General features: G+C 40.8%; 1 protein-coding gene across 4 annotated transcripts in view; it reads left to right on the top strand.

Moving 5' to 3' along the window:
• Positions 1–25411, top strand: part of ZC3H13 (zinc finger CCCH-type containing 13) — a 67465-nt gene that overhangs the window by 29803 nt on the left and 12251 nt on the right. For all 4 annotated transcript variants that reach the window (XM_084767443.1, XM_084767442.1, XM_084767441.1 and 1 more), the window contains exons 8-14: positions 3678–3875; positions 11753–12060; positions 13159–13767; positions 18300–18491; positions 20651–21239; positions 23254–23357; positions 23663–24853. In XM_084767443.1, the coding sequence (XP_084623569.1) occupies positions 3678–3875; positions 11753–12060; positions 13159–13767; positions 18300–18491; positions 20651–21239; positions 23254–23357; positions 23663–24853 (3191 nt within the window). The remainder of the gene's footprint in view (positions 1–3677; positions 3876–11752; positions 12061–13158; positions 13768–18299; positions 18492–20650; positions 21240–23253; positions 23358–23662; positions 24854–25411) is intronic.

The following is a 25411-nucleotide window of genomic DNA, read 5'->3' as shown; positions in this document are numbered from 1 at the left end:
GATTTATTCTGTTTTGACCATTTGCTTTCTTAACACAAGTGATGCTTTCTGTATAGATATTTTTATAATAAGAAATATGAAATATGTTTAAAGTTGTTCAAAACAGTTACAGAATGATTTAAAAATGTTAAGAGTAGACAGTGGGCTCTATGCCACAAGTAGGAGGTGTGTATTGCTTTAGTGTTGCTAAATAGACTTTAAGATGGTAAAGGATCTTCCTGATCTCTGTCCTTCATTTGGAAAACAAGCAGTGTAATAGAGTTTTGTTTGTCAGCTCTGTGCTTTTAATGGTGATATGAAGAAATTCCAACTTTATTAACTTTTTAAATTTGAGAATTTCATACATGAATGCACTGTGTTTATACCATTTCTCCCTCTGCCCTTTCCAAGTCCTCTCATGATCTCCCATCACCTCTTGAATTCATGACCTCTTCTGTAGTTATTTATACACTCACACACCCACACATACAGCACACATTGGTGTTGCCCTCATTTTAGTAAGTTCTGTCAGACGATTCTGGTTATGGTAGTAGCTAAATCCTAAGATGTTAGCGATTTAACACAGCAGTCATGTGTAGTGAATCAGAATGGGTGTCACTAAGGTGCTGGCCTGTACGTGTAAAGACCTGAGTTTGGTCCTGAGGGCCCACATACATGGCGGTGCGCACTCGCAATTCCTGATTGTAAGGACAGACACAGGAAAGACCCTGGAACTCGTTGACCAACCAATCTAGCCTAATCGGTGAACTGCCGGGGTGGGCAGCCTTCACAGGATGACACACAAGGTTGGTCTAGAGCCTCCACACATGTGGGCCTCTAACCATGCACCCTCTGACCGTGTTGGACTTTTCTTGGGCTTTGAAGAAATTGAGAGAATGGAATGTGTAAGGGAAGTAACTGGATGTTGCACCTCGGAAGCTCTGTGGTGTCCAGGAGCCAGGATGGAAATCTGAAGAGTCATTTCAGAGAGTAGAGTATGGTTCAGCACTAGGCCAGAAGGGAGATAGTGAGTGTTCAGCTCATCTACACTATGTGCAGTGATGTAGAAAGACATTTGCCAAGAGTCCCTCCATGTTTCATCTATAAAATCTTAGCACAAATAACAAGTATTGTTGTGTCCCCCCCCCCTTTTTTTTTATTTATGTGCATTGGTGTGAGGGTGTCAGATCTTGGAGTTACAGACAGTTGTGAGCTGCCATGTGGGTGCTGGGAATTGAACCCAGGACCTTTGGAAGAGCAGACAGTGCTCTTAACCACTGAGCCAACTCTCCAGCCCCTGTTGTGTCTCTTTAAAGTGGGCAGATGTTTAGAAATAACGACATTTATTACCATTTTGTACATAAAAGTTTCTGTACTCTCATAAATAATGTACAATGGTTGCTGGTAGAAGGCAAGATGCAAAGATTCAGTCATCAGATTTTAGGACTCTCTTTACTGCTGTAAGAGGCTGATCTGTCTACACTAATAACAGGGATATGGACCAAGGAGCTCAGTTTTCTGAAGGCTGACCATAATTCAAATGCTTTTATGCTTTTTAAATATGACTAGGAATTCTGAGGACTAGGCCATCCATTATAGTCATTTATCCAGTGAATCTTGAGATTGCAGAATTCCAGGTCATATGAAAGAAGCTTCAATGAAACTGCACCAGAAATATGAACAAAGAGGCTCCTTAAAATCCTAAGATGACACTAAATCCTGGGAGCAGATGGCGTATTCAAAAGTGTCCACACAGAAAGCAGAAATAAATATAGATACTAGATTCATAAATGTACCACATTCATAAGAGTGTTGCATTGACAGGTTTGATTTAGAATGGAAGAAGACATTTAAAGACATTTTAGGGGAGAAAAGATGTTTTATGTACACTGAGATTGTTAAATATGGTATTAGTAGAATGATGTGACTTAAAAGAAAAATGTTCAACTGGAAGACACATTTGCGATTGTGACAGAAGGATGGGAACGGTAGAAAGATGGAAATGACAGGAATTTGACTTGAGAGACCAGGAGACACACACAGATGCAGGCCATGCAGAAGAGTGATGAGATAAAACAGACAGCATTTCATCTTGAACAGTTCACTGGGTGCTGGCAGGTGTTGAAAAAGAAAAAAGTCCCTGGACTTTGTAAAAATAAATAAAGCTTACAGAATAATGTCTTACAAGTATCAGATAGAAAAGCCAGATGAGCTGAATAGAGAAACAATTGTTTTGAGTCGCCTTGTCTTTCTTACCAAAAGCAGTAAGTGCTCTGAAATAGAGATCACTGGAAAAGAATGTTAACATGGAAATGGGGTTCAAGTAAGCTTTTGTGCCACATATAAAGCCAAGTTGACCAGGTTTAAATATGTAAGGGATTAAAGCCACATAAAACTATATTTAAAAGGCCAAATGAGAGTCTGTACATCAAAATCACTTAACAGGATATTGACTGCTTAGCCATGAAAGGCAAAATTCCAAAATTTTAGAAGACCATCTATGTGATCTCAGAGTTGGTAATGATTTCTTAAATGAGATTCAAAGAATTAGAAGGATGTTTGGTAAAAGTACTGGGGAAGCCATTTTTAGGTGATGTAATTAATTGTACCTTCTTTACTATGATCAAAACTTGTGACTGTGAAATTGATTAAAAAGTTTCGAGCATCTGTTTCAGGTAGGCCTACACTGTGAGGCTTTTAATAGCATGATTCCCTAAGTTGCTCTTTATTGTAGACAAATGCCTGCATTTTATCTGTGTTCATTCCAAATGAAATACTGTAGAAAATGCTGGTGTATGGGGTGAGAATGTGGATTTGCAATAACAGTAAAAATACTTGTGATCACCTCTGAATGATTTGCAAATATCACTTCTGCCCTGTGCTTGAGACCGCTTGTTGAAGTCCCATTTGTCTCGTCTTTTCTGCATCGTAGGTTTGTGGCCAAGAAATCGTTGCCAAGTGAAGTGTTTATTCTCTTTCATGTTTTTCCCCCCTTGGAATTTTAAATTTTGGGTTATATCTTTCTGTCTTTAATCCAGTTTGAATTAATTTCTGTATATTATATAAGATAAGCTTCATTTTCTACATGAATATGTAGTTTTAATTGGCTAGATATTCAAAGGGACAGGCACAGAAGTATTGAAGTGTGTTAAAGATCTTTATGATAGTCATGTTTTTATAGTAATGTTTCATTCTGTATTTGGTTTCTTATAGGGAGAGTGTTTTGAGACAGATCTTGTTCTGTGGTCATGACTGACCTAGTGTTCTGTGAAGTACAGGCTGGCCTTGAATTCACAGCAGTCTTTCCTCAGCCACCCAAGGGCTGTTACAGGCATCCATCACCACAGCTAGTGATAGTTTTTGTCTATTTTTCTCCATAAGCTTTTTGTAAAAGCAACTTTAACAGTTGTTTTTATAATGTTATGCTTGTCCTATCACTCTTCCACTGTCCCTAGCTTCTCTTAGAAACTACTCTATAGAGTGATATACCTAACAAGCATTGATTCAAAAACCAAACAGTAAATAAATTCTTTGTTCCTTCTTCCTTTTTCCTTGGATATTGGTTATTAGTATACAGAATAGTAAAAGGGCAAGTGATTGAAAAGAATTGTTGCTGTTTCTTAAAAAGCGCTTTACAGTTATCTGGGTGGGGTTCCAGAAATACCAAGACCTCTAACTATTGCTTTGTGTACCTTTAGGAATTCAAAAAGCAACCAAAGTAAAAAGAAAGGGCCACGGACTCCCAGTCCACCTCCTCCTATACTAGAAGACATCATTCTGGGGAAAAAATACAAAGAAAAGTATAAAGTGAAAGACAGGATAGAAGAAAAACCAAGAGATGGAAAGGACAGAGGACGAGAATTTGAAAGGCAAAGAGAAAAAAGAGATAAGCCAAGGTAAGTAGAACTGCTTGGTCAACATGTAAAATCAAGAAGCTCTGGGGCATAGGCGGATAGCTATTTAAAATTATTGTTTTCAACTATGTGTATTAAATCTAACAGTTCTCACAATGAGTTATGAGTTATTCATTTTTAAAAAAGATTTATTTATTATTTATACAGTATTCTCCCTGCATGTGCCTACACACCAGAAGAGGGCACCAGATCTCATTATAGATGGTTATGAGCCACCATGTAGTTGCTGAGAATTGAACTCAGGACCTTTGGAAGAACAGTCAGTGCTCTGCTCTGAGCAATCTCTCCAGCCTGAGTTATACATTATTTAACCTCAAATTATTCTAGTGTATTTACTGTAAGTGAAAATTGAAAATGATAACCTTATTAGATGTATAGCGTTGCATGTATGAATGGCAGTGTGAGACAGGTCTCCATAATGTCATTTTATACATTTGAAACTGCAGTCATCACACTGTACCCTCTGACACACCATTCTGATTGTGTTTCTGTGATGTAATGACTTCAGGTTCCTCATAAGTAGAAGAACCATGCACTCTTTCCCTGGAATACTTCATTTAGTGTAATGTCTGCACCGCTCATTCATACTGTATATATGGCAGAATTTTCATATGGCACACATCATACTTTGTTTATTCATTCCTCCATGGAGAGCGTTTGGTTTGCTTTCACCTTTAGGCTGTTTTTAAATAGTACTATTATAGCCTCAGACCTATAAAGATTTCTTCAGGAAATCGCTGCTAAGTCCAATATATGAAGTTTTCCACTGTTTTGTTGGTTTTTTTGTTTTGTTTTTTTTTGGTGGGGGGATATCATCTTGGTGTGTGCATTTGAAAGGACATGTGGAGATTTCGCTTGCCATCGTGTTTGTTAAAATGACTGTTTTTCCCCTTTAATTGATTCTGGCATCTTTGTGGAAGATCATTTGAGCATATGTTTGCGGGGTTATTTCTGAGCACTCAAAACATTCGAGTGCATGGTTCTGTATGTGCTCCCATTGGCAAGCATATGGATATGAGATAGCATTCAAATTATTTAGGAAGGTCACTATAAATATGACAATATTGTGCTTTTAAAAATATATCTTTGTACTATGTTTTGAATTCTGAAAGAGCGAAATCTCCAACTTCAATATTTTCAAAAGTTTATTTTGGCTATTTGAGCTCTGCTAGGTTTCCATATAAGCTTTAGGATAAAAATTTTCTCTTGTAAAAGTAAAAAAGCTATTGGAATTCTGATAGGCATTGGTTGTAGATTGCTTTCATCTGTGTAGGCAGCTTAATAAATCTCTAATCTAAAAGTACACATACCTTCTACTTGAGTATACACACCTACTTGAGTACACACCTTCTACTCGAGTACACACACCTTCTACTTGAGTATACACACCTTCTACTTGAGTACCCACACCTTCTACTTGAGTACACACACCTTCTACTTGAGTACACACACCTTCTACTTGAGTACACACACCTTCTACTTGAGTACACACACCTACTTCAGTACACACACCTTCTACTTGAGTATACACACTTTCTACTTGAGTACACACACCGTCAACTTGAGTACACACACCGTCTACTTGAGTACACACACCGTCTACTTGAGTACACACACCTTCTACTTGAGTATACACACCTTCTACTTGAGTATACACCTTCTACTTGAGTACACACACCTACTCGAGTACACACACCTTCTACTTGAGTACACACACCTTCTACTTGAGTATACACACCTTCTACTTGAGTACCCACACCTTCTACTTGAGTACACACACCTACTCGAGTACACACACCTTCTACTTGAGTACACACACCTTCTACTTGAGTATACACACCTTCTACTTGAGTACCCACACCTTCTACTTGAGTACACACACCTTCTACTTGAGTACACACACCTTCTACTTGAGTACACACACCTTCTACTTGAGTACACACACCTTCTACTTGAGTACACACACCTTCTACTTGAGTACACACACCTTCTACTTGAGTATACACACTTCTACTTGAGTACACACACCGTCAACTTGAGTACACACACCGTCTACTTGAGTACACACACCTTCTACTTGAGTACACACACCTACTTCAGTACACACACCTTCTACTTGAGTATACACACTTTCTACTTGAGTACACACACCGTCTACTTGAGTACACATACCTTCTACTTGAGTATACACCACCTACTTGAGTACACACACCTACTCGAGTACATACACCTTCTACTTGAGTACACACACCGTCTACTTGAGTACACACACCTTCTGCTTGAGTACCCACACCTTCTACTTGAGTACCCACACCTTCTACTTGAGTACACACACCGTCTACTTGAGTACACACACCTTCTACTTGAGTACACACACCTTCTACTTGAGTACACACACCTACTCGAGTACATACACCTTCTACTTGAGTATACACACCTTCTACTTGAGTACACACACCGTCTACTTGAGTACACATACTGTCTACTTGAGTACACACACCCATCTACTTGAGTATACACACCTTCTACTTGAGTACACACACCTTCTGCTTGAGTACCCACACCTTCTACTTGAGTACACACACCTACTCGAGTACATACACCTTCTACTTGAGTATACACACCTTCTACTTGAGTACACACACCGTCTACTTGAGTACACATACCTTCTACTTGAGTATACACCACCTACTTGAGTACACACACCTACTCGAGTACATACACCTTCTACTTGAGTACACACACCGTCTACTTGAGTACACACACCATCTACTTGAGTACACATACTGTCTACTTGAGTACACACATCGTCTACTTGAGTACACACACCCGTCTACTTGAGTACACACACCTTCTACTTGAGTACACACAGCTTCTACTTGAGTACACACACCTTCTGCTTGAGTACCCACACCTTCTACTTGAGTACCCACACCTTCTACTTGAGTACACACACCGTCTACTTGAGTACACACACCTACTTGAGTACACACACCTTCTACTTGAGTACACACACCTACTCGAGTACATACACCTTCTACTTGAGTATACACACCGTCTACTTGAGTACACATACTGTCTACTTGAGTACACACACCCGTCTACTTGAGTACACACACCTTCTACTTGAGTACACACACCTTCTGCTTGAGTACCCACACCTTCTACTTGAGTACCCATACCTTCTACTTGAGTACACACACCTTCTACTTGAGTACACACACCTACTTGAGTACACATACCTTCTACTGGCTTCTGATTTTGTTAATTCCTTTTAGCAGTCTTTTGCTACCTTGCTTAGATTTATTCCTAAGTATATTGTTTTGGATGCATTGTAATATGTTTTCTTAATTACCTTTTCAGATTTGCTCATGGTAGTATGTAGAAATATGGCCGATGTCTTTATTTCTCCTAGAATTTTACTGAACTCATTCATCTAAAGAGGATTTTGCTTTGTTTTTGTAGAATCAAGGTTTCCTACATACAAGATACTATCATCTACAAACATTTTTACTTTCTTCTTTCCCATTTTAATGACATTTATTTTTCTGGCCTAATTGCTCTGGCTAAGATTTTTACATAGTGTGTTGAATAAAAAGGGCACCCTCACTTATTTAACCTTGTATTATAGGAAAAGCTTCAGTCTTTGTCTGACAAATGATATATTTACTGTGACCTTTTTATAAGTGGCTTATTGATTATTATCATCATCATTATTTAAGATACAGTATCACTATGTAGCTCTAATTGGCTTGGAACTTGCTATGTAGGCTACGTTAACCTTAAACTCACAGAGGCCTTAAATTCTGCCTCCTGAGTGCTGAGATTAAAGGGATGTGCTATCATGCCCAGCTCTACTGAGGTTAGTCAATGGTATTGAACTTTGTCAGACGTTTTTGTGTATTGGTATTCCTGAGTATGGTTTGTTTTTTCAGTTAGTGTGGTATATTGCATAGTCATTTTTCAAAATATTCAACCAAACACACTTGCATTTTGGCAATAAATCCATGTAGTCAGGATATGTGTACCTTTAAAATGCTGTATGAATTACTTGCTAGTACTTCGTTGAAGATTTTTTTATGTGTATTAATTATCTTGCTGGTTTATAAGATTTTTGAAATACAAATTTGATGAGAGTCAGATTCATTCTTGATTAGTTCTCAGGATAATTATTTAAAGTTAGTGCTTCCCTTGAAAAGTGTAATCCTTCACAGAGACCTTGTTTTCCTTCCCTCACCCCCACCCCCAGTAGTTGGAATTGGAAAAGATTTTAAGGAAATAGATGGCTTGCTGGGTAAGAATATTTGGTCTGTGTGCATGAGAACCTGAGGTCAATTCTCAAGTGCCAACAAAAAGCCAGACATGGCTGCACTTGTCTGTAACCCCACCATTGTGGGGTAGAGACAGACGGATCCTGAAAGCTCCCTGGTCAGCCAGCCTAGCTGAGGCAGCGACCTCCTAGTTCATCAGGAGCCTTTCCCAAGGCTCTCTCAAGGCAGGCATTGATGGAGGAAGCTGCTGACGTCTTGCTCTGGCCTCCTCATGCGTCTCCTCTCCACAGAAGGATTTTAATACAGGAACTAAAGGAAGTCCACAGGAAAGGATGCAACACTCACTTTCCATGACAGGTGTGGGGTTTCTCAAGAAAGTGGCTAGTCTTTTCTTTTTTTGTTTTAGTGTAATCAAAATTTTGTTAGTGATACCAAAATTTTGAAGTTAAAGGAACAGGACAGACATGTTACTTGATTCTGCTTCTACCAAGCAAGTTACTTGTTCTCTAACATTTTTTTCAGCTTCAAAATATGCATAATGCACTTCATTGGGTTCAAGTCAGGATTAAATGAGGGAATACTTTTAAAACTAAGCTAAAATGGCAAAAACAAACAAACAAACAAACAAACAAACAAACAAAAAAAACCCCACCACTACCACCAACAAAACCCAAGTACTCCATTTTTGTACCAAAATGGCAGAAACTTAGGTTTGTGCTCTACAGGTGGCTGGATTTTCACCTCCTGTCTTCAGTGGAAATGCTTATGTATTTTTACTGTACTCTAGCACAAGCTGGCTTCATTGCTTAGTGCATACCTTTTATCTAAGCAGTGCCTGTGAGGATTAGGGTCCATTCAGGTTCTCAGCCATAGCTGCTACTTCCTGTCTGGAGCTGCAGTCTTTTTGTTTTCGTGATTTTTGCTCATTGACTGCTTCCTCCTTTCTCCCCACCCCCCTTCTCTGTCTCTCTCCCTTTCCCTCTTCCCTCTTTCCCCCTTCCTCCCTCCCCCACCCTCTCTTTCTTTTTCTTTTTTCTTTTCTTTCCTTTTTTTTTTTTTTTTTTTGAGATGGGTTCTCTCTCTCTATAGCTCTGACTCTCCTGGAACTCACCCTGTGGATCAGGCTGGCCTGGAACTCAGATCCACCTATTTCTGCCTCCCAAGTGCTTCCATGGCTACCATGCCTGGCTGGTCATTAACTCTTAAAGTAGTAGTGAAGAAGAAAGTGTAACATCTTTAAATCAACAGTTTTCTGAAACTTAAATGGGTATTTGAGAAGAAAATATGGCTAAAATGATAAAACCATTATTTGGTGATCGATTAATGCTCTGGCTTTAATGTGTTAGTTTGATTATCTTAAGCTTGAACTGTAGTTTTCCTTCATGTTGTAGATGCCAAGATCTAATAGAAATGGGCTACATGTTATGTCTTTAAAAGATAGTGTGGGTTAATTACTGGAATTTTTGTGTGTGTATTCTTTGAGCCAGCCATCAAAGAATATTATAGATACTCTTGAATCTTTTTTTTCTTTTTAAACGTTTTCAAGTTTATTTTCTCTTATACATGACTTCCCTACTAGTTTCCCCTCCCTCCACTCCTCTTAGAGCCCCCACCACCTCCCTTCACCTCCAGATCCATTCCCTTTTGTTTCCCTTTAAAAACAAAAGAAGAAAAAAGTAGGCTTCCCAGGGACATCAACAAGTTACAATAAAATTAGGCACAAACCTTCATATCAAGGCTGGAGGAAGAAACCCAGTAGGAGGGAAAGGGTCCCAAGGGCAGGTAAGAGTCAGAGACACCCCACTCCCGCTACTGGGAGTCCCACGGGAACAGGAAGATACACAGTCATAAGGATTATGCAGAGGACATAGCGTAGACTCATTCAGGGTTGATGTTTGTCACTTCAGTCTCTGTGAACTCCTATGAGCCCTGCTCAGTTGATTCTGTGTGCTGTGTTCTCATGGTGTCCGTGAGTCCTCTGGCTCCTGCAGTCCTTCCTCGCCATCTTTTGTAGAAGTTCTCCTGGCTGTACCTAGTATTTGGTTTTGGGTTTCTACATATGGTCCCATCAGTTGCTGGATGACAGCCCTCTGATGACAGTTGGGCTAGGGAACAATCTATGAGCATAACAGAATATAATTTAAAATATGTTAGAGTAACCCTAACCAAGCAAGCTTAAGACTTTTATGACAAAAGCTTAAAGTCTTTGAATCACTGTTTTTAAACATAAATTAAGTCATTTATTATAGGATAGGCATGTCTTATGTGATATCTCTTCTACTGGTCTTTCAGTACCTTCAGTCTTTGGATTGCAAACTTGAGTGTGACAGAAGTAATGTTGTAGGTCCAGGCTCAATCAGTCATTGTTTTCATGCATGAACCACAGCTTCATCTCTTTGTCTTGGTCTTGCCACAGAAGGAGCAAGTGTACTTGGCATGCTGGCTGATTTTTATTTTCTTAACCATTTTCTAGAGGGAGGCACCATAGCGGGTCCCATATTTCCCAATGATTCCAACCTTCTTCGTGTGTTTAGCCATATCACCAGAAACTAAGCCCAAGCCTGGAGAGGGCCACTTGCATCAATTTTAACTGTAACCCTGAAAGGAACTCAGAACCGCAGTTCTGTGGCAGTCGTTCCTGTTTTGATTTTTAAATTTTATTTTGGGAATTAAAATATAATTACACTATTTACCCCTTCCATTTTCTTCCTCCAAACTCTCATGTACTCTCCCCCATTTTCTTTCAAATTCATGGCCCTTTTTTCTTTGGGGTGTGTGTGTGTGTGTGTGTGTGTGTGTGTGTGTGTGTGTGTGTGTGTTCGTGTGTTCATTCTGTTTCCTAACTACATAATATGACCTTCTTAGTCTGTATAATGTTACTTGTGTGTCTATTTTCAGGGCTGACCATTTGGTATTGGATGACCAGTTGGTATGCTCTTCCTTAGGGAAGACTATTTCTCCTGCTTCAAGTATTTGTTAGTTGCCTGTAGTTCTTTGCCTAGGGTTGAAGCCTCATGAACTCACCCCTCATCCATGTCAACATGTCTCTTGGTGTCATCCTTGTTAAGCTAATGTATAGGCAGTCATGTTGGTGAGACTTTATAGGTGTAGCTTCTGACATTTCTAGGAGACACAATCTCTGGCTCTTAGAATCTTTCCATTCCTACTTCTGTAGTGATCCCTGAACCTTAGGTGCAAGAGTTATGTTTGGATGTAGCAGCTGGGCCAGGGCTCCACAACTGTGCATTCTGATTGGCTGTGCTCTTCTGAAATGGTGACCGTCTGTTGTACTTGTGGGCATGAGGACACAGATTTAGACTGCAGCTAGGGAGTATGCTGGCTCAGTAAGGTGCTGGCTATAGATCTATCGCCAAGATCTCTTCTAGAGCTTGTTTGCACTTGACTTGTAGATCAGTTATATCTTTAAAAGCCAGTGCCCTTGTACTTTTACAGTATTGTGAATTAAAATGTATCTTTAGTTATTACCTGTACTTCCAGTATTTAGTTTATATTCCATCTTATTTTTAAAATTTTTCCTTGTCTGGAATTGAAAACTCCTGAATGAGTGTCTTGTTGTTTTCACACTAGGTCCTCCTCCCCGGCACAGCACCATTCTCCTCTGTCCTCTAGACATCACTCGTCATCCTCACAGTCAGGATCCTCTATCCAGAGGCATTCTCCTTCTCCTCGTCGGAAAAGAACTCCTTCCCCGTCCTACCAGCGGACGTTAACTCCATCCTTACGACGTTCTGCCTCTCCTTATCCATCGCATTGTCTGTCTTCTCCTCAGAGAAAGCAAAGTCCTCCAAGACATCGCTCTCCAATGCGAGAAAAAGGAAGGCATGATCATGAACGGACATCACAGTCACATGACCGGCGTCACGAAAGGAGGGAAGGTATACTCCGTATTTGTGAGTTTTGTTTTTCAAAAATTGCACATCCGTGTCTACCCTTACATAAGGACTAGAAGAGGCCTGTGCTGTACTGTGTCTTCTGTTACGTGCAGACTGCAGCAGTAGCAAAGGCTTATTAAATGCAGGGAAATGTAAAACAGTAAGTACACACAGGTGGCGACTTAGAGGTATGTAAGCTGGTGCTGCCTTCTAAAATATTGTATTGAGTACTTTTTGGCTGTCTGAGTGCTAAAGTATCACTTTTTAATTCTTAATGTTTCATAAAAAAGCAAGGGAAAAAATGAGCTAGGGACTTGGCTCAGTGGTAGAGCACTTCCCTAGCATTTGTAAGACTGTAAGGTTCAGACCCCAGCACCACAGAACAGATAAACAGACAACCCAAGAAAGGAAAGCAGAAGGTAATTGATCCAAGTTGAAAAGCACTGGGAAAGTTTGATAAAGGAGGTCAGGGGAAAGTCCAGGTCAGTGCAGTTGACTCATGGGATTTCTTGGTGTAGGTCACAATGGAGTAGTGAGTAGTGGTTGGGAGTACAGCCCAGCGACAGAGCTCTTCCTGTGTGTGAGTGCTAAGCTTGACTCCCCAGCAACAGTAAGAGAACAGTTCTTTCTGGGCCCCTGAAAATTAAGTTCAGCCTAGATCTGCTCTCCCAGCTCAGACTGAAATGCTGTATAGAGTAATAGCTCTCATGTCTTTCTGTGCTTTGTGTGTGTGCTGTCCACATGTATACATTTGTGTGTGTGTGTGTGCGCGCGCGCGTAGTTGTGTGTGCATGTGGAGGCCATAGTGTGTATCCATTGAGTATCTTCCTATTACTCTTTACCTTGTGTTGAAGACCCTCTCACAGAACCTCAGCTCACTGAGTAGGCTAGACAGCCCAGAGATGGCCTTGTCTTTACCTCCCCAAAACCAAGATTATAGGTGGATGCCATCACACCTGGTTTAATTTTGTGCTTTATCTTTATTCTCTCTTTTTCTGCTTAAAACATGAATCTTTTTGTAAAATCTTAAGAGCTTTGTGTGAAATATATCTAGTTCCCGAAAACTGTAAACAGAATTAGAGTTGTTCCCCTGTGTTACAGAAACTCGAGGCAAAAGGGATAGAGAAAAGGACACCAGAGAAGAGAGAGAGTCTGAACACGACCACAGGGATGACAGAGAACTGCGAGATAGCCGGGACCGGAGAGACACTAGAGACCGCAGAGAACTGAGAGACTCCAGAGACATCCGGGACTCTAGAGAAATGAGGGATTATAGCAGAGATACCAAGGAGAGCCGGGATCCCAGAGATTCTCGATCAGCTCGGGATGTCCATGACTACAGGGACCGAGAAGCTCGGGATGTTCGGGATGTTCGGGATGCTCGAGACGTCCGAGATGGTCGAGATGTCCGAGATGCTCGAGATGCCCGGGATATTCGAGATGTGCGGGATGCTCGAGATGTTCGGGATGCTCGCGATGCTCGAGATGTGCGAGATGTTCGAGACCCTCGCGATGCCCGGGATGCTCGGGATGGTCACCGGAAGGAGGATGTGTACCAGGAAGAAACCCGCAGTTATGGCAGAAACCACCTGCGAGAAGAGAGTTCTCGAGTTGAGCTAAGGAATGACTCTAGAAATGAGTCTCGAAGTGAAATTAGAAATGACCGCATGGGCAGAAGTAGGGGGAGAGGTCCTGAATTGCCCGAAAAGGGTAAGATTTTTGGCATGTTAATGAACTGTATCTTGTATTTTTATACCAAAAGCATTAAACAACTAAAGTTTCTTTTCTAAATACATTATTTCTTACATTTATTGTTAGTGTTTTTTTCCCAAGATATATATTATTTTATTAATTTGTTCTTGTTACATCTCAATGGTTATCCCATCCCTTGTCTCCTCCCATTCTTCCCTCCCTCCCATTTTCCCCTTATTCCCCACCCCTATGACAATTGCTGAGGGGGATTTCCTCCCCCTGTATGTGCTCATAGGGTGCCAAGAAGAGACTTGTTAGCGTTTTATGAGAATAATTTGCAGTCAGCTGAATTCCTTATTGGAATTAGTAACTTGAGGAGAAAAACCTAAGTGGAGTTGGGTAAATCATGCCCACTCTACTGACTAATTTAGAGTGCTATGAAAATTGCTACAAATACAACAGAATCACAAGAAACCAATTTCTAATAAACTGGTGTATACGTGACCAAATTATTATTCAAGTAGAGTTTCAATGATGTATTATCTTTTTCTTTTTTTAGAATATTTTATTAATTTATTCTTGTTACATCTAAATTGTTAGCCCATCCCTTGTATCCTTCCATTCCTCCTTCCCTCCCATTTTCCCCTATTCCCCTCCCCTATGTCTATGACTGAGGGGGACCTCCTCCCTCTGTATATGCTCATAGGGTATCAAGTCTCTTCTTGGTAGCCTGTTATCCTTCCTTGAGTGCCACCAGGCCTCCCCATCAAGGGGACATGGTCAAAAATGGGGCACCAGAGTTTGTATGAAAGTCAGTCCCCACTCTCCACTCATCGGTGGAGAATGTCCTGTCCATCGGCTAGATCTGGGTAGGGGTTTGAAGTTTACTGCCCATATTGTCTTTGGCTGGTGTCATAGTTTGAGCAGGACTCCTGGGCCCAGATCCACCCGTCATAATGTTCTTCTTGTAGGTTTCTAGGACCCTCTGGATCCTTCTATTTCCCCCATTCTCCCATGCTTCTCTCACCTAAAGTCCCAATAGAATGTCCACCCCTCTGACCCACTTTCCTGGTAAGTGAAGACTTTCATGGGACATGCCCCTTGGGCTAGTGTCCAGACATAAGCGAGTATATACCATTTGACTCTTTCTGCTTCTGGGTGAACTCCCTCATTATGATCATTTCTAGTTCAATCCATTTGTCCACAAATTTTGGAAATTCCTTGTTTTTAATAGCTGAGTAGTATTCCATAGTGTAAATGTACCACACTTTCTTTATCCATTCTTCTACTGAGCGACACTTAGGCTGTTTCCATGTCCTGGCTATTATGAATAAGGTCACTGTGAACATGGTTGAGCATATGTCCCCAATGTGTGGTGGAGCTTCTTCTGGGTATATTCCAAAGAGTGGAATAGCTGGGTCTTGAAGAAGCCCTATTCCCATTTTTCTGAGAAAGGGCCAGATAGATTTCCAAAGTGGTTGTACCAGTTTGCATTCCCACTAGCAATGAAGGAATGTTCCTCTTTCTCCACATCCCCACCAACATGTGCTGTCACTTGAATTTTTGATTTTAGCCATTCTGATGAGTGTAAGATGGAATCTCAGTGTCGTTTTGATTTTAATTTCTCTGATGACTAATGACACTGAACATTTCTTTAAGTGTTTCTCAGCCATTTGATATTCCTCTGCTGAGAATTCTCTGTTTAGTTCTGAGCCCCATTTCTTAATTGGGTTATTTGGTTTGGTGGTGTTTAAGTTCTTGAGTTCTTTATGTATTTTGGATATTAGACCTTTGTCAGATGTCGGGTTGGTGAAGATCTTTTCCCAGTCTGTAGGTTGCCACTTTGTTCTGTTGACAGTGTCCTCTGCCTTCCAGAAGCTTCTCAGCTTCATGAGGTCCCATTTGTTAATTGTTGACCTTAAGGCCTGGGCTGTTGGTGTTCTGTTCAGGAAGTTGTCTCCTGTGCCAAAGTGTTCCATGCTCTTCCCCACTTTTTCCTCTAACCGATTTACTGTCTCTGGTTTTATGTTGAGGTCTTTAACCACTTGGACTTGAGTTTTGTGCATGGTACAAATATGGGTCTAATTGCATTTTTCTACATGTAAACATCCAGTTAGACCAGCACCATTTGTTGAAGATGCTATCATTTTTCCATTGAATGGATTTGGCTTCTTTGTTAAAAAATCAAGTGACCAAATGTGTGTGGAGTCATCTCTGGGTCTTCAATTCGATTCCTTTGATCCACCAACCTATTGCTGTGCCAGTACCATGCTGTTTTAATTACTGTCGCTCTATAGTATGGCTTGAAATCAGGTATGGTGATTCCTCCTGAGGATCTTTTATTGTATAGGATTGTGTTGGCTATTCTGGGCTTTTTGTTTCTCCATATGAAGTTGAGAGTTGATCTTTCAATGTCTTCAAAATATCTTTTAGGTATTTTGATAGGGATTGCATTGAATCTGTAAATTGCTTTTGGTAAGATGGCCATTTTTACTATGTTAATTCTCCCAATCCATGAACAAGGGAGATCTTTCCATCTTCTGATATCATCTTCAATCTCTTCAGAGATTTAAAGTTTTTTTTTTTTTCAAACAAATTCTTCACTTGCTTAGTTAGAGTTACTCCTAGACATTTTATATTGCTTGTGGCTATCGTGAAGGGTGTAGTTTTCCTAATTTCTTCCTCTGCATGTTTGTCATTTGTATATAGGAAAGCTACTGACTTTTTTGAGTTAATTTTGTATCCAGCCAATTTGCTGAAGGTGTTTATCAGCTGTAGGAGTTCTCTGGTAGAATTTTGGGTGTCACTTACATATACTACAATGATGTATTTTCAAAATTGATGTCAAAATAATTGATTTAAATATTCTTCAGTATTTCTACTTGCTTCAAATCACCACATAGAATTTTTCTTAATCTAAATAACTCTGAAATATTTTGCCTGCCTCCAGACTACTGAAATTTAGTTAATTTAGCCTCCCTCCTCATCCCTTTCTCTAACCTCTTCCCAAGTTCTGCAGACTCACATCTCTTGGGCCTCTCACTGGTTGCTGTTGGGTTATTAGAGACTTACTCCCATTTAAGTGTGAAGGTCTTTCAACTTCTTTATAATTGTCTTGGTTATTGTGTTAAGGAGTTGTTTGTTTGCTTGCTTGTTTGTTTTGTTCTTGGTCTGAAGCCCAGGCTGGCCCTAAACATGAGCTCCTCCTTGCCCCTGTTTTTCCAGCACTAGAAATATAGCCATGTACCAATACCTAGCGTCTAGGCTTTTCTTCATCCTTTACTTTTTCATGTAAATATTAGAAAACTTTGCAGTTTATGAAAAGCTGTTAAATTTTTATTTCAGGTCTATTTAGCATATCAATTTATACCTTTTCCCATAAAAATTTTATGTATTTTAAACATTTAAATATCTGTTTTGAAGGATCCATAGGCTATTACAATGAAATGAACAAGAAGCGTCTGTGCACTAGCTTTGCCAGTGTTAACATCTTCACAGCATCAGAAGAAGAAATTAGCATGGCCACAGCCTGTATGCATGTGTCTGTGTGTGCATGTACATCCTGTCATGAGGAGTCGTAGTGCCTTCTCCTCGTCAGGTTGATCATTATACAATTGAAAGACTCCTCATGTGCATTGCTCCTTTGTAACCACACTCACTTCTTCCCCGTCCTGGACTTGTGGTAACTTCTTAACAGGTCTCTTGTTTCACTAATGTTTCATAAATGGAGTCATGCTGTATAAATCTTACAGGCACTGGCTTTTTTACTTACCACAATCTTCTTGGAGTACATAAAATTCGTTGGTAGTCATTTTTCTTCTACCATAGAGTGTGACTGTATGGGAGAGCCACATCATTTGTTTAACCCTTCACCACTGAGAGGCGTTCAGATACCTTCCAGTTTAGTGACTGTTAGGCATTTTGTTACTATGAACATCATTTACTTTTTTCACATCTTACTTTGTTGGGGTTGTTTTGTTTTGTTTAGAGACTTGGTTCTCATTGTGGCCTAGGCTGCCTTTGATTTCCTTTTTTTCCTGCTGGGAAAAACAAGCTTGTTCAGTCTTGTTCAACCATGCCTGATTCTCACATCTTTTAATTAAAAAAAAAAAAAAAGAATTCACAGACTACTTCATGTTGTCAAATTACCTTGGCTCTATATTGGAATGTTTTCACAATAAACATACAATTAAAGTAATAATATATATCCCCTCTTTTCAGTTTTTCATGCTGTGTCTGTATTAAATATGAGGAAATAGTTTTAAATTTTTTGTTTTACTGTTTGAGGAATTAGTATAAGTCAGTCTTTGTAGCTTTATGTTCCCATCAGATGACTTCCTTATAGATAGGACAAACTGTAGCTTAGCTTACTGTAATGTAGTCAGTCCTTAGACTGGTTCTCTGACCCATTTTGTTTTGTTTAACAGTGTTTATAACATTATAGAATGCAAAAAAATTAAAATTTTGTACTGTTTTGAGGAAAGATTATGACTGATAAGCTTGTTGACTAAAGTGTGTCTGTTAAATATTTTTGAACATCCTTTGTGTAGGAAGTCGAGGAACAAGAGGTTCCCAAATGGATAGCCATAGTAGTAGCAGCAACTATCATGATAGCTGGGAAACTCGAAGTAGCTATCCTGAAAGAGACAGATACCCTGAGAGAGACACTCGAGATCAAACAAGGGACTCTTCCTTTGAGAGAAGGCATGGAGAAAGAGACCGTCGGGACAACCGAGAGCGAGGTTTGTTAAACAGCTTTGTATCCTTTAGTGCTCAACAGCTAGGGGAGAATGGTTCTTTAAATTGGTATCAAGTCACTTTTAACAGGAAATGTATTTTAGGATCTATACTTAGTAACATTTAAAGCTATTTATATAATCTTTGTTTGTGTGGTGCAGAAGTATATCAGTAGCTACTGGAACCTAATAAGCAGATCTAAAGAGCTGGGGTTGCCCTATTGTATGTGGTAGGCAGCTCTCTAAAGAAGGTAGATTATCATGTGCCTTTACCAGTTTAACCCCTGCAGCTGAAACTCCTGGCTACTCAGTAATTAGCTGTTGTCAGTCATTTTACAAAGTGTCAGAGATCAGCTAATAAAATAAAAAAGAGTGGAAGTGGGGGCGGGGACTAAGAAGGGGGTAAAGTATGGTAATCCAGAAGACCGTGATGCTCACATTCTGTCCTGAGAGTCTGTACTTGCTGTTGCTAGTTTCCTTTGTACATCTCTAGTACAAGTATCCTGACAGTCTACTAGATGATCTTTTAATCCATTTTGTAGCCAGATTACTGGAAAATACATAAGGATCAGATGCAGAACAGAGTCTCTTTGATACCGTCTACTTACTTTAGAGTTCTATTAAACATCAAGAAAAGGTATTTATGTAGAGGTGTAAGGCAAGAGAAGCAACTAGCTTTGCAAGATGGCAAACAGAGTGTGTTGGAAATAAAGAGTAGGTACAGATTCCTGAGATGGGAAGTCCCCTACCATGTCCCAGAATATGAAGGGAAATCGGCATGGCTGTAGAGTGAGCAGAGGGAAGCTGGAGAGAGGCCGAGGGCGGGCACATGCTCAGGCATGCCTTGTTCCCACTTTCACAGTGTAAGCGCAACAGACAGGTAGCCAGGACGGAGTGATTGCCAGAGCTATGCAAAATTCTGTTAGGCAAATAACAATTCTGCGGAATATCAGGAAAGCTCCCTTAACTAAAGAGGTATTGTCTACATTAGCCCAGAGCATGTGTCAGTTAGCTGGAAGAAACAGTGGGAAAACCTAGGATGGTGTGATGGCATAAGTAGACACACAGGTCTGAAAGACTCACCTGCTCCCCAGGAGCAAGCATTAGCTTCTGAGGCTGGAGTGTGGCCTAGAGGAGAAGGCTAAAGAAGGATGATAGCACAGGCTGCAAATGGCCTCTAGGCCAGACTGGAATGGTCAGATTGGATTGCTGTGCGCTGCCTACAAGTAACTGCCTTTAAGCCTGTGGATCAGCGTTTTCATGAGAAACATCTTATGCATCTGGTCGGGGAACTGAAGGCAGAGATACCAACCACTTAGACTGTTGATTATATATCAGCATCTAACAGAGCTGAACAGTTTCCTTCTGCATTAATGAAGCAACTGTAGAGATAGGGTTTGGAAAAGAAACAAGTGTTAGAACGAAATCAATCTACCTATATAGAACAGAATTGGGAAACACATAAAGAAAGCACAGCTTTGAAGAACACATTTTTAGGAGAGATCAGAAAGAAGACAGTTTGGCATGTTATTGTGGCATTTTTAGGTGCTTTATGTTTTCCTTTAAGATAGGAAGTGTTGGTTGGCATCATAAAGGTTTCACTGCCATTAAAGTGGCTGGACAGCCGGTTTCTGGTGATATTGTGCCAGGTCACTGATAGGAACTTCTGGAAAATTGCCATATTTGTTTTTTCAGACTGTTTCATGATGGTGCTTTTTGGTTATAATCACTAAATCAGAAATTTTTCCTAAGCATAGAACTGCTGGAAAAAAGTTATACAGTAGATCCATTTAGAGTTGTAATGGATTTCAGCAAAAGTAAAAGGAGAAAAGCGGACTTTGTCATATAACATGACAAATGTTTTTGGGCATCAGTACCACTAATTCTAGCTTATTAGAGATTAATAGCCAGCCTCAAGTTTTAAACATTGCTTTATTTTCTCACTTATTGCTGTTCTTTGGTGTGTGTGTGTGTGTGTGTGTGTGTGTGTGTGTGTGTGTGTGTGTGTGTGTGTGTGTATGGTTTAGATGATAAATCAAAAGTGAAGTACTTGATCTATAATTTATTGCTACTGTAACCTGATGTGCTATACTCAGATAAAATTTAAGACTTACCTGTAGGTTATCTGACAAATCAATCACTGACAAATTTGATTTTTATTGTAGATCAAAGACCAAGCTCGCCTATTCGACATCAGGGAAGGAGTGAGGAGCTTGAGCGTGATGAAAGAAGAGAGGACCGAAGAATAGACAGAGTAGACGAGAGAAGAGATGAAAGGGTTAGAGACAGAGATAGGGATCGAGAGCGAGAAAGGGAGCGGGAGAGAGAGCGGGAGCGAGACCGGGAGCGAGAAAAGGAAAGAGAAAGAGAACTAGAAAGGGAGAGAGCTAGAGAGCGTGAGAGAGAAAGAGAGAAAGAGAGGGAGAGGGAGCGAGAACGAGAGAGAGATCAGAGAGATCGTGACCATGATCGAGAGCGAGAAAGAGAGAGGGAGCGAGAGAGGGAGCGGGAAAAAGAGCGGGAGCGAGAGCGAGAAGAGAGAGAGAGGGAAAGGGAACGGGAGCGGGAGAGAGAACGAGAGCGGGAGAGAGAGCGAGAGAGAGAGCGAGAAAGGGCCAGAGAAAGAGAAAAAGAACGAGAACGGCAGAGAGAGTGGGAAGATAAAGACAAGGGACGTGATGACCGGAGGGAGAAGCGTGAGGATGTCCGAGAGGACAGGAACCCCAGAGACAACCACGAGGAGAGGAAGTCCAAGTAAGGAGGGCGGGACCTCCAGCGCAGTCGCGTGTTCTGTCCGATGCTTCGCTGTGCTCTGCTTCCCTGTACTGCAGAGTTGCCTCGTGTGTATGCATGCATACACCGTACATATATTTATTTGGTGTTTAAAAATGTTTGTAGTTGTCTAGAAAACTAGTTCTGAGTTCTATTTATGGATCCCAGGGCTATGTTTCTCCATATTAGTCTGTTTCTGCTCTCTTCCTCGCTCCATGTTAAGAATAATGAATGTGTCAGGTGATGGTGGCCCACGCCTTTAATCCCAGCACTTGGGAGGCAGAAGCAGGCCGGTCTGTCTGAGTTCAGGACAGCCAGGGCTGTGTAGAAAAACCCTGTCTCAAACATACAAACAAAAAGGATAATGAATTCAAACCTCAGACATTGTAAGGCAAATGTACATTTCTTTCTAATTCTGTCTTCTAAGACTAAAAATTTTAAGTCTTTATCTTGGTTTATCTTTGGTTCCATGGTTTGATTAATATTTTTCATGTGTCTATTGTGTTACAGTAGCATTTTTTTTCCCTGATTTTTTTTCATATCTATCCAACCCAGAAGTTGAGCCTAGGAACTTAGGAACCATGTAACCAAAAATTAGTTAAATGAGACTAATATCGTCATCTTTTTGTTGCTTTTTCATCTCAGTGCCCTGAACTTACACAGAACTTTAAAAAACAAAAACAAAAAAGACAAAAATACATTGTTTTATGTAGTTTTGCCGAATTACCATAGTGTTTGTTTTATTATTCTAACTTTGGCTTTTCCTGTGTTTTAAATTTTGCTTTATGAGCTATTCCTTGCTGTGTTAACAGTTCACCCCAAACGTGAGCAGTTAAAGACAAGTCATAAATGCTTTCTGATGCTTCTGTAGGTGAGCCGTGTCACCTGGGCTCAGCAGAGTACGCCTTCATCCCTTGTCTAGCAATCGCAGTGTCCTACCTCTCCTCCCTGTGACCTTGGAGCCTGCGATAGTTCAAACTCTGAAACCCCAAAGCCCTTTGAGTCCTCTCCATGTTGAGTGTGACTTCCATTCCCTTCTCTCTTTTGTGCATAGCAAGTGTGAGCCAAGCCCAGTTTAAACAGTGTGGAACAGACCACCTTTTAGCAGAAAAAGCATTGCACAATGAAGTACACAGGCTGTGGCCTGGGAGTTGTCATACTATGCCTGGGGCTGCCCGTTCACATGATCACTCATCTATGTAAGAAGTTGGTTTTCTTTCTTAGCTTTGACCTTGGTATCTAAAAACAGTGTTAGCTCTTAAAAGTTTAGAATTTAATGAAAAAAAAAAAGTCAGAATTTAATGAGCATATGAGAAAACTCTAGAATAGTTTACCCAGGGTGTCTAAGCCACTATTCAGTTAAAGTTTAGTTATGAAAACAAATACAGTAAGGAATTTTTATAACATACCCACAGTGTGCCCGCATGGTACTGGACTTACCACATAACTGATTTAATTCTCTTTAGTCTTATGAGAAGGGATTTTGCTTTTTCTCCCAATTTCAGATGAGAGAACTTAGATTTGGGGAACCTCCAGGAACTTACTTAGGTTGCCTGAAAGTAATGTGGCTGTTAAGTCACACTCACAGCTCTTAACTCCTAAAGTAACTCTTTATTGTTTTCATCCCTTGTCTCAGCACGAGGCATATAAAATTGACAAGTTATAGTACAGAATACATTATTGCATTGATTTTTCTGCTGTATGTTACCAACTTGTAGGATTTAGATCTGACAAGTTTCCCTTGAGTGTTCCTTGTGTGTGATAAGAGGAATGTGCCTCTGGATTTTTTACTCACAGATGTACATTTTAGCAAAGGAAGTAAAATAAATTGTATTAGAAGCCCCACACTGCCTTTGTGAGTACAGCTGTAACAGCGCAGCTTTCCTGCAATTGTACGTTCTACTTACAGTGAAGAAACACCATTAAAAGCTGAGTACAGAAGTCTTTTTTCTTTTTCCAATGTAGTACCTTATAACTTGTATTTGTCCACACTTAGGAAGCGCTATAGAAGCGAAGGGAGTCCCAGCCCCCGGCTGTCCCCCAAGCGCCGGCGGGAGCATTCTCCAGACAGCGACACCTACCACAGTGGGGATGACAAGAGTGAGTAGTCTGTTTTCTGTCTGCGCATGCTCACTGTTGCCGTGAACCCACCCTTATTGCAACTAATGAACAGATTTTTTAAATGTTCTTGTTCTGTGCTGCTGAACGTTTCCATATGTGAGTGGTGTGTTAGGAATACCATTTTACACAAGGCTGCTATCTCTTCCTAATATTGCTTGTTAGAGATGTGTTTTTATCTTTATTGCCATTTCGAAGGTTTTGAATGAAAAGTCAGTTTGTACTTTAAATGAGATGTTCTATTTACTGACCTAATGAAGATGTGAGTACTTCTATTTTTTGTATAGATGAAAAACATAGACTCTTGAGCCAGGTTGTGCGACCACAGGAATCGCGTTCTCTCAGCCCATCACACCTCCCAGACGACAGGCAGTGTAGATGGAAGGAGGAGGATCGCAAATCCGAGAGAAAAGAGAGTTCCAGGCGCTATGAAGAGCAAGAACTCAAAGAGAAGGTTTCTTCTGGCGATAGGCAAAGGGAGCAGGCGGAAAGCATGGAGAGCTCAAGGGGGCGCGCGCAAGACCTGGTGAGCCATCGCCAGGCTGAAGAGCGAGACCGCGACGGGTCTGATCGAGCCCACGATGAAAAGAAAAAAGCAAAAGCTCCGAAGAAACCTGTTAAGAAAAAAAAAGAGGATGATGTTGGACTAGAGAGGGGCAGCCTTGAGGCGTCTGAAGATGCTCAGGTGTTTTCACCAAAAAAAGGACAGAAGAAGAAAAATATCGAAAAAAAGCGTAAACGATCCAAAGGCGATTCTGATGTTTCTGACGAAGAAGCGGCCCCACAGAATAAAAGGAAGAGAGGCCCGCGGACGCCTCCCCTGGCCATCAAGGAGGAGCTGATTGACATTTCCACTGACAAGGATGGCATCCTGGAGGACGCTCTGAAGAAAGAAGATACAGCCTTCAGTGACTGGTCAGATGAGGATGTGCCTGACCGCGCAGAGGGCATGGAACCGGAGCACAGCGCAGCCGCCGCCACTCCTGGAAGTACCCCTTCCCCTCTGTCCTCTCTGCTCCCTCCTCCGCCGCCTGTGGCTGCTGCCAGTACTGCAGCAGCTGCTCTGGCCTCCTCAGCTACTGCTGCCGCCACCTCTGCTGCTATTCCCAGTGCTGCTGCCACCTCCAATGCCAATGCCAGTGAAGACTCACATAGAAAATGCCACAGGACACGAGGGGAGAAAGGAGAGGCACCCCATATGACCGTAGAAGACACACCACATCGCAAGCTGGTGGACCAAAAGAGAAGCAGCAGCCTTGGAAGCAATCGAAGTCACCGTAGCCACACCTCTGGTCGCCTGCGCTCCCCGTCGAATGATTCTGCCCATCGAAGCGGGGATGACCAGGGTAGTCGAAAGAGAGTGCTGCATAGTGGTTCCAGAGACAGAGAAAAAACAAAGAGCCTGGAAATCACAGGAGAGAGAAAGTCTAGAATTGATCAGTTAAAGCGTGGAGAACCCAGTCGAAGTACTTCCTCAGGTAATAAAGTTGAATTGTGATCCAATTAGTGTTTTCTGTGATTTTTGTCCGGATTATAACTCTAAAGCAGTGCCAACTGGTTATTTTACATGCTGCCTGAAATTGCATGCAAGTTCAAAACAAAACAAAAGGTTAATAACGATTTCTTTAAAATCTCATCTTTTGACACTGAAATACTGACCTTATGAAGATGCATACGCAGCGGAATGTTCACATCAGGATCTTAGTGGTGTGTTGTACTGATCAAGCTTACATATTTTACTTTCAACTCCCTCCTAGCCAGTGCCACCGTTCTCACTATAGAAAACAAGATAAGGAAGAGATCAAACACTAGAGCAATCAACTGTATCATCGCCTGGTCGTGGGGGGCGGGGGGGCGGGGGGGGTGGGGGGGGGTGAAAATGGATAAGAACACTTGAGAGACTATTTTAATTAGCACTTTAATTGAGAGACAAATTTTTCCTTAAAATGAGTTTGAGTATATGGGATTATAGATGTAAAATACAGAGTATATAAACAAATAAGTAGAAAATACAAACGTTATAAATTGTAAGTGAT

Source organism: Acomys minous (assembly GCF_964271855.1).
Source record: "Acomys minous genome assembly, chromosome: 18".
Lineage (NCBI taxonomy): Eukaryota > Metazoa > Chordata > Mammalia > Rodentia > Muridae > Acomys > Acomys minous.
Note: the sequence above shows the minus strand (reverse complement) of the source record. Positions and strands in the feature narration are given on the sequence as shown.